Source organism: Cucurbita pepo, chromosome LG08 (assembly GCF_002806865.2).
Source record: "Cucurbita pepo subsp. pepo cultivar mu-cu-16 chromosome LG08, ASM280686v2, whole genome shotgun sequence".
Classification (NCBI taxonomy): Eukaryota; Viridiplantae; Streptophyta; class Magnoliopsida; order Cucurbitales; family Cucurbitaceae; genus Cucurbita; species Cucurbita pepo.
Window position 1 is genome coordinate 5,820,899 of NC_036645.1, and position 9,221 is coordinate 5,830,119.

The 9,221-nt window shown below is 37.4% G+C and overlaps 1 protein-coding gene across 8 annotated transcripts in view; it reads left to right on the top strand.

Moving 5' to 3' along the window:
* The first annotated feature begins 254 nt into the window (after window positions 1-254).
* The window catches only part of LOC111799976, a 17,337-nt gene continuing 8,370 nt past the window's right edge, over window positions 255-9,221 (top strand). For 7 of the 8 annotated variants that reach the window (XM_023683531.1, XM_023683527.1, XM_023683530.1 and 4 more), the window contains exons 1-7: window positions 255-636; window positions 940-2,361; window positions 2,491-2,851; window positions 3,917-4,001; window positions 4,690-4,746; window positions 8,526-8,585; window positions 8,674-8,865. In XM_023683531.1, the coding sequence (XP_023539299.1) occupies window positions 1,029-2,361; window positions 2,491-2,851; window positions 3,917-4,001; window positions 4,690-4,746; window positions 8,526-8,585; window positions 8,674-8,865 (2,088 nt within the window). In that variant the 5' untranslated portion in view covers window positions 255-636; window positions 940-1,028. Of the gene's footprint in view, window positions 637-939; window positions 2,362-2,490; window positions 2,852-3,916; window positions 4,002-4,689; window positions 4,747-8,525; window positions 8,586-8,673; window positions 8,866-9,221 lie in introns of those variants that run through there. The other variant, XM_023683532.1, reaches the window with a different exon arrangement.

The window sequence follows — 9,221 nt, forward strand, 5'->3', positions numbered from 1 at the left end:
ATAGTGGGTTGGATTGGAGTGTGAAAAACTTTTGGATTGGGTTACAATCCAACCAATTAAAAAAAAATGTCTCGATCCAACCCAATTCGGACCATTACACCCCTAATAAATGCATCTAAACACTTAGTTTACAAACATGGTAATAAGGGCACAATAGGAATACGGAAAATACTCGATTTAAAGTTAGTTTGCCGGGAGTCAATAAAACCTAAAATTGTAAATAACTTCAAAATACAAATAAAAATGTGAAAAAATGAATTTAAAATAAAATAGCAAACGCAGGCTTGTCAGTTTTCCGATTGTTTCAGAGAACAAGGAAAAAGAAAACCTACAAGAAATCGATGCTGTGATTCGCATGCCATGGCTATGGAGATTTTGGCATTGCACTGGAAGAACGGCATGAAAACGAGCAGCATAAGCTCGAGTTTTAAGACCTAATTCAACCAGCGGCGGTGTAAACATATGTTGTCGGCGTTGGTTCGGCCAGGTAGTCTGAACTCCGAAGAACGATGATGAGAATTGAGGTTGATTGAAGCTTATTATTTTTGGCCGGAGAGGAAGGGGATAGTTGAAATTAGGTTAGGCTTATTGATTCTGGAGAGTCGAGGTCGGCGAACAGAGCATTTTGGACTCGAGGTAAGTGATGAAGTTTTGTTTTCGGAATGATTAATAGCTATATGTGATGTAATTCAATTCAGCGCTGGGATGGAGTGCTGTCATTTCGGTGAGTTTGATGAAATTGGGGGTTGGGAGTGCAAAATTTAGCTGAAGGGTACTTGAATCTAACGACGCTAGCAAGTTGGTGACATTCTTGCATAGGAAAATATTCTAGAGTTTTAAAGGCAATCTAGACTTCTCGTACATATATTTTTTTCTTTCCACAGTAACATATATTAGCCTATACGCTAGTGTTTCACTTGAATTTCCGTTTCCTATCAGAAGCACCTTTATTAGAAGCTTCATCAAGTTTGAGCTCTGAAACGGAAGGTTTGGATGGTGATGTTACTAAAGGTTCTGAAATTATAGAGATGAAGCTATCAAACCTGGATGACGAGATGCACAACCGTGTCACTGGAGATCCTGAGAAGGACGAGGATATTGTGCAGGAAATAACAGACCCGTATATGAGAACATGTGGGAAAGAACTTCAGAAAAGTGGGTCAAAAAATCCTAAGAAAAATAAAGAGGCCTTAAACATGCAACCGGATATTGAGGTTGGTCAGGTCCAAGATAATACATCAAGTACAGGGACTAATAGTAATGATATTACTACACAAGAACTTAGTTGTAAACCACCTCGGAAACCCTCAGTAGACTTAGAAGATAAAGATGCAGATGCGATTTGTATGCGTACTAGGGCTCGCTATTCACTTGCTAATTTCACACTTGATGAACTTGAAAATTTTCTACAAGAAACTGATGATGAGGATGACCTTCAAAATGTTGATGATGAAGAAGAGTACAGAAAATTTCTTGTTGCAGTGTTGCAGGATGCAGATGGTGACAGCAAAAGTCAAGAAAATGAGACTGTTGAAGATGAAGATGAGGACAATGATGCTGACTTTGAGATAGAACTTGAAGAGGCGCTTGAGAGCGATGTTGATGAAGTTACAAGAGACTTAACCCAAAAGGAGAATAACAGAGCTGTAAGACGACCAGAAACTAGACAGAATAAGCGTTTAAAGGCCTCTGTTCAAAATAGCAAAAGACATTTAGGACTGGCCAAGCGGCCGTTGCGACCACTCTTGCCAATATTGCCAAATGAACCTATAGCTTCTTTTCCCCCTCACGATGGAAAAACCTTAGCAACTTGGAATTCTTCTACTTCTCGGTCTTCTGTGAATCAGGATAACTTAATAAATGGTTTTGCACCAAACCAAATTGGTCAGTTATACTGTTTGATTCACGAGCATTTGCAACTTCTTGTTCAAGTATTTTCAATATGTATATGTGATTCTTCACGACAACATATTGCCTCCCAGGTACATGGATTAATCTCTGAGATGCTTCATAAACGCAATGAAGTATTGACATGGAAAAAGGTTCCATTTCCTAGCATTTGCTTTGACCTTCCATGTGTTTATTCGTCGATGCCGGATGAAGTACCCAATAGTAGTTTCCAAGTGCAAAGAACATTAGAATCAAATAACTTTTGCAATGGACAAATGGTGTGCTCTGCTCAACAAACTTATCAAAGGGTTGCCTCTCAAACAAGTTACGATAAAGGGCGTGATTCTGTTTCTAGTAGACATATAGTCGAAGGCTCAAGTTGGGCACCATTTCTAAGTGGCCCAGTACTATCTACGCTGGATGTAGCTCCGCTGAGCTTAGCTGGAAGCTATTTGGATGATGTTTACACTGGTAAAACATATTCTTTAGTGCTCTAAGATGTTTTGTAAAATATTTAGTTTCAACATTTTAATGTTATGATAATTTTCTGATGTTTCTAACTGCATTTTACATTTATTATTGGGTTGGAATGTATCCCAGTTATTCAAGAATATCGAAGACGTCGTTTGGAATCAACATTAGATACACCCTTAGAGAGAGAACCGCTTTTCCCCCTCCCCAGTCTTCATACATTTCCTGGAGTTAATTGTGAAGTTACACCTGGAAGCAATTCCTCATCTGTCAACACAATATCACTTTCTCCCAGTCAACAGCCACCTAAGAAGACATTGGCAGCTACACTTGTTGAAAGCACCAAGAAGCAGTCTGTTGCCATGGTTCTAAAGGACATTGCAAAGTTAGCCCAGCAATTCTTCCCTTTATTCAACCCAACATTATTTCCTCATAAGCCACCCCCTGCTGCAGTGGTAAATCGAGTTCTTTTTACTGATGCAGAGGATGAGTAAGTTACTTTCTATCTGATGGAAGTTCATTTCTTTCTCTCCTAATATTGCTCACTTTCTTGCTCCAGTTCCCTGGTTGCTGCTTGTATTTTGGTCTGAACTTCATAGAGAGATGTTTTTTTTTTCCAGGGCAGATTTAAAAAACCACCCATGAACTATGGTGATTGTTGTAGTTTCACCCTTAAACTTGTAATTGTAAAACCAAAACCCTTAAACTTTCTTACGTGTAGATAAAAATTCATTAATGGGTTGTCTCTTATCTTATCCAAGAAAAGGAAAACAAAAAATAAAAAAGAATTGACTGGTGATGATTTAGATGGATAAGTTGTAGACACATCTTGGAATAAGTTCAACTTGTAGTTAAATTATATGAATGTGCAAGATAAAACCCTATCATAGTCTGTTCTATCTTACTTTTTTCTGCTTGCACATTTTATTACATCCAGTGTGACCTTGATATGCTTGGTTTCTATAACTCACCCTTAGTATACTCCAGTCCTCCATCATTTGTCCCTATGTTTGATGCCTACTGTACTACATTTGACATTCTCCAATCTATAAACGTACAAATTATAATTTAAATTTTTATTATTAAGTTGCTCCTAAAACATGCACAGAAACATGGTGGATATACGTGGATAATGAATACAAATGGGGATTAGGTATAGTGTAAAAGGAAAGGGAGAAAGAGACCAAAAATAATATTTTAAATTGGACATTTTGAATTAGGTGACAAGATAAAGAAAAATAGTTAAACCAATTAATTAGTGTTTTTGGGTCGGTTTAGGCTTTAATATGTGAGAACCAGGAGGATGTCACAAACATAATTGTCAAGATTGGAATTTGGGGTAATTCTTTTAAAAACATTGTTTAGACTATAGTTTGTTATTGTGTGCTCTTCCTTTTCATGTTATCATGTTTTAGTTCTCTGACTTGTGAGAAAGAAATGATTTTGAATGAAAATTGCAAATATGCATAAATTCCCAAACTGTAAACTCACACTATGATGAACTCCTGTGCATGTCATGACTCATTGCCCGTGCTTGTTGTTGAGTCATATGCAGATTATTAGCCCTAGGATTGATGGAATATAATACAGATTGGAAGGCTATTCAACAGCGATTTCTGCCTTGCAAATCTAGGCATCAGGTAGTTTGTGCTATAAGTTTTTATCTTTTCGTTTACTGTGTGCTTATTTGTTTATTTATTTTTATTTGGGTGGTTGGCCTCCATGTTTTGGAATAAGAACGGTTTTCTTTCGTGGACCCAACAATATGGTGTAAAATTTGGTTCGACCGGTGTTTGCCTTACTCTTGAAAGTGACAACTATCTTCACAAACGAGCAGTGTTTGTTTAACATGTTTTGTTCTTACTCACGTTCTTTCTAAAAAAAATTCAGGTCACCCGAACCAAACATGTTTGAATTTTGAGTCTCTCTAATTTAGCCACCGAAAAAGAAGGTACATCTGTTGATATAAGNGTTCAAGTTTGAACTTCTCCTCACTTAAAAAAATTCAAATGGGCTGAGTGTGACTGTACTGGAATTGCATGGCTGTTAGTTTCGTGATTCTAAGAATATAGTTACCTGAAAAACAACAACATAGTGATTTTGTTTGTCCAAAGTAGTGACCATGAAATTACGTTCTCCTCTGGTGGTTAGCATGAAAATACAAATCATTATTTGAAAATAGCTATGGTAGAGCTGAATAATTCTTTTGTAGTGTGGTACTGAATTATGTGTTTTTTCTCCTTTTATTATTTATTTATTTATTTTTGCATAAGTCATTCTACATCAGTACATGTACTTTTTCCTCATTTTCTGATATTCATTTTGCAGATTTTTGTTAGGCAGAAAAATCGATGCTCTTCAAAAGCACCAGAAAATCCAATCAAGGTATGTTACTACTCTGTATGGAGAATTAGATGTATGCTTTCCCTGAAACTTATCTAGATTGTAAAAGAAGTTACTCTTCTAGGCCCCCTTGATTTTTTAAACTTTTTGCATGTCTTCCATGTATTCTGCAACTGCCTCAGATGGTTGATAACGGTATTGAATAAAGAGGTCTTGATGGAAAAATGGAAAAAGGTATGGGCATCGTCATGCCAAGTTCTTGTTTTTTTGTATAAAAAATAGATCCAGGGGGACATTAGGTGCTTATCGCTCACATTCCTCACCCATACTCATCACTCCCATTCAATAGAGGGAGAGTAGGTTCACTTTTTTTTGGATAAGAGAATTTTGTGGGCTGTAGGGAGGAATATTGTGGTAGTTTCTCACCTCCAATATGTGGATGACTCAAATATCTTTTACCCGATCAGTAAATCTTTGTTTACAAAATTGGTCGAAAGTGATTTCTCTCTTCCTTAGCTTTTCGCTTTTGGGTTTAAATTTAGCAAAGACTTCATTGATTGGGATAAATGTTGAAGAGGTTTGAGTTTTAATGTAGCCAAAACTTCGTTGATTAGTATAAATATTGAAGACTGGGTGGTGGCTGATTAGGCGGCTGGTTTAGGGTGCAGAGCTAGGAGTCTCCCCATAACATGTTTTGGCTTTCCTTTAGGAGGTAAACACCGGTCTCTGGAGTTCTGGATGCCTGGGGTTGACAAGTTGAAGAATAAAATTACCAAATGGAAAACTCTATGATTTCCGAGGGAGGAAGTCTTTTTCTCATTTCTTCAGTTCTTAATGGCTTGCCTTTGTACTTCTTCTCCCTTCTTAAAGATCCAAGAGGAATCATAAAAGACACGAAGAAGTTGATTATTGACTTTTTTTTTTTTTTGGTATTGGGGAGAGTTTAAAGCTGGTAATCATCTTTTGATTTGGAAAACCGCCTCCCTACTTCTTCACCATGGAGGTCTTGGGGTTGGCTCTCTCAAGCACAGAAATTCAGCCCTTCTCACTAATGGTGTCTGCATTTCTCTATTCAGAAGGAAGCCCTTTGGAGGTAGGTGGTGGCTAGTATTTATGGGGAAGAGCCTTTTGGGTGGCTGGCTTTTCCTCCTTTGGGAAGTTCAAAGAATCATTTGTGGTTCGATATTGCGAAGCTGGTGCCATTATATGAGAAATATATAAATTTCAAAGCAGGCAATGGTAAACGGATCAGATTCTGGAAGGACAATTGGCTTGGGTATTCCCGTCTTAAAGATTAGTTTCCTGACATTTGTAATATATCTTTGAAGCAAGATGCTATAGTGGCTTAATGTTGGGATGAGGCGCAGGGAACTTGGAACTTGGGCATTGGAAGAGGAGGATATGATAGAGAATTTAAGTCTTGGTTACTGCTTATAGAAAAATTGTAAGCCTTTGTATGGACCAATAAGAAGATAAAATTAGCTGATCTCTGGACTCGGGACTTTCTTTTTCCATGAAGTCTTTCTTCCTAAATTTAGCTGGCTCTAGATCGGCCTTGAAATGTTTGTTGACTAAGACGATTTGGTACTTTAGAATCCGGATGAAATTTAAAACTTCAAACACCCATGAAACACTTTAGAAAAGGTATCCTAGCTGTGCGCTATGCCCCTCTATTTGCTCTTTGTTTGTTGAATGAAGAATCCTTGGACCGCATTTTTTCAATTGCCCCATTGCTTGATAGGGCTGGGAAAGATCATTAAATCTCGTTGAGGTGCAAATTTGTTTCCCAAAGTAGGTGGATGGATCATTGTTGAATCTCTGGGGCGCTGGAAGTCGAAAGGAAAGTCTAGAATCCTTTGGATGTTTGCCTCAAGAGCGCTTTTGTTTAGCTTTTGGTTGGAATGGAGTAGAAGGATTTTCAAAGATAAGTCTACTCCCTTGGATTTTTATTGGGATTATGTACAATTAAATGCTTCATGGTGGTGTCATAGCTTTATCAAATTATTCTGTAGCTACCTTTTCACTCTTGTTTTTAATGACTGGAAAGGTCTTTTTAAGTAGCTCTTTGGGTGAGGGTTCTCTCTTCCCCTAGCCCTTGGTTGTCTTTCTTTACATTTTGAATATGTTCTGTTGGTTTCTTGATAAAAGAATGCTGATGTCGTGCTTCTTTTGATGAAAATATGACCAAAACAAAGCTGCAAAGCTGGTGCCAGTTCCTAAAGATCTTTGAACAAGCTTTGAGGCTTAGCATAAACTTGCTCAAATCCAGCCTTGTTGTGGTCAATATTGTCAAAGATCAAACGATGAATTTTGCTTTATCATTAGGCTGCAGTGATGAATCTCTCCCCATCCCTAACCTCGGCCTGGCTCTAGGAGGAAAAATTCCTCCCTCTCTTTCTCGGACCTAGTAGTTGAGGAAGTTAGGAGCAAGTTTGCTAAGTGGATGGACTGTCCTATCTCTCAAAGGGGAAAAGGCATACTAGCATGCTCCTATATTTCTTGAAATAAGAAATAAAAATTTTCATTGAAGAAATGGAAAGAGACTAATGCTCAAAAGATACAAATTTCATGTAGAAGTTAAAAAGAAGAAAAGTATTAAAAAAAAAAAAAAAATCAGTTAGAAGGAAGAACAGAAAAATGCAAATTATAACAAATATCATGTCAAGAGAAATCATCAAAATGATTGGAAAACGACCACCAAGCAGAACCCTTAAAACAAAATCCTAGCATGCTCGTATATTAGCTTTGCATTCATCACATTCTGGGAAAAATCCTAGGCAAAATCCTCCGTGATTCCATCTAGGAAGGTGCTATTAATGGAGGAGAAAGTGGCCTACTGAGCTGGGTTAAAGTGAGATATTCTCAAGAGGATGAATCCCTGTGGAAAACTATCATCAAAAGCAAATTTGGGCAGTTGGTTAGTGCTTGGTTTCCTGATCAGTCTACGGAAAAAAGCGACTTATATCCCCTAGCCAAACCAGATTTCTTATTGAGGAGAAGACCTATTTTAAATTTGGAAATGGAAAGAAATTAGTTTCTGGGAAGACCTTTGGATCTTCTCGCCTGCTGAGTACCTTTTTGCCTTCCAATGTAGTCTACTGCAAATTCAAAGGTCTTCACAGTTGATGATTGCTGGTCTGAATCTATCAAAGTTTGAAATCTTCAGTAGAGAAGAGGTGGAAGAATGGGCGAACCTCTCTGTTTTTCTCCAAAATTTGCATCTTCGGAGCCACATATTCTATCTGTTGGCTTCCAATCCCAAATGGAACGTTCTTGGTGATATCAGTTATTTCCATTCTTCTATCTGGCTCCTGTCTTTGTATGAAAGCAGCCAGATTTTTTTTTTTTTTCAATACTGGGGGGTGGCGTGGAAGCTTCCACCATCGTGCCAGGCCTCTTAAATTGCCTTCCAGTATTCTAGTGGTCTACGGTATTGTTGGATGCATAAATGTCTCACCTCTTGTTATGTGGCACAATTTCTTTGAACATATAAATAAATGTTATTCCGAGAGCAAAGAATCAAATTGGTGCAGGACACTTTTACACCATGAAAAGAAACTTCTGATTTAGTCATGTTTTGGTGTTTCTTGATGGAGTACTCTCTCAAATATCTTTTTTAATTAATCTATTTTGAGATTCAAGTTTTCTTACCATATCCAAAAAATATTCTAGTCAATTGGATAGTAATACAACACACTTGGCTAGTTGGGAAGTTTCCTTTGTCTTCTCTTTTATTAACTGTCTTGTTGAATGACGTCTTCAATTTTTTTTTTATCATAATCAAGAATTGAAAGTTGATTGAAGACAATTTCTTCTTGCAGGCAGTTCGGAAGATGAAGACATCACCTTTGACAGTGGAGGAGGTAGCACGCATTCAGGAGGTTTTGACCAGAAGCTTTGTGAAATAATTTATATAGTTTTTCATTTGATAAGTACCTTTTTAACTTAACCTATGACCTAATTTCTCAGGGACTTAAAATTTACAAATCTGATTGGATGGCTGTATGGAAATTTGTTGTCCCATATAGAGATCCATCTCTATTGCCCCGGCAATGGCGCACTGCCCTTGGAATTCAGAAGTCTTATAAACAAGATCCAGAAAAAAAGGAAAAGCGACGTATATATGAATCAACAAGAAGAAAACTGAAGGCTGCAAATCTTGTAAGTTGGCCAAGATCCAGAAAAAGAGGGTTTTCTCCTTCTCTGGAACCATTTACAAAAACTACTTTACACACTTGATGCAATTATTTCAAGGGTGGCTTAATGTGAAATGTAGTTGTCAATTTGGCTGATGATATCCTATTAGTTATTCCTCTGTTTAAAATTCATTGATGGCCTTTTTAAATGCATTCTAATGAGATAAGACAATGTTACGATCTAGACTCCAATTGCTTACAGTACTAAAAAATTAAGTCTCATGCTGCTTGAATGTCTCCTAGTACAATTTTCATTTATACAACCTCCGTTGAGGAAAAAAAATAGATAAGAAAGTGGGTGGGGGGGGGGGGGGGGGGGGA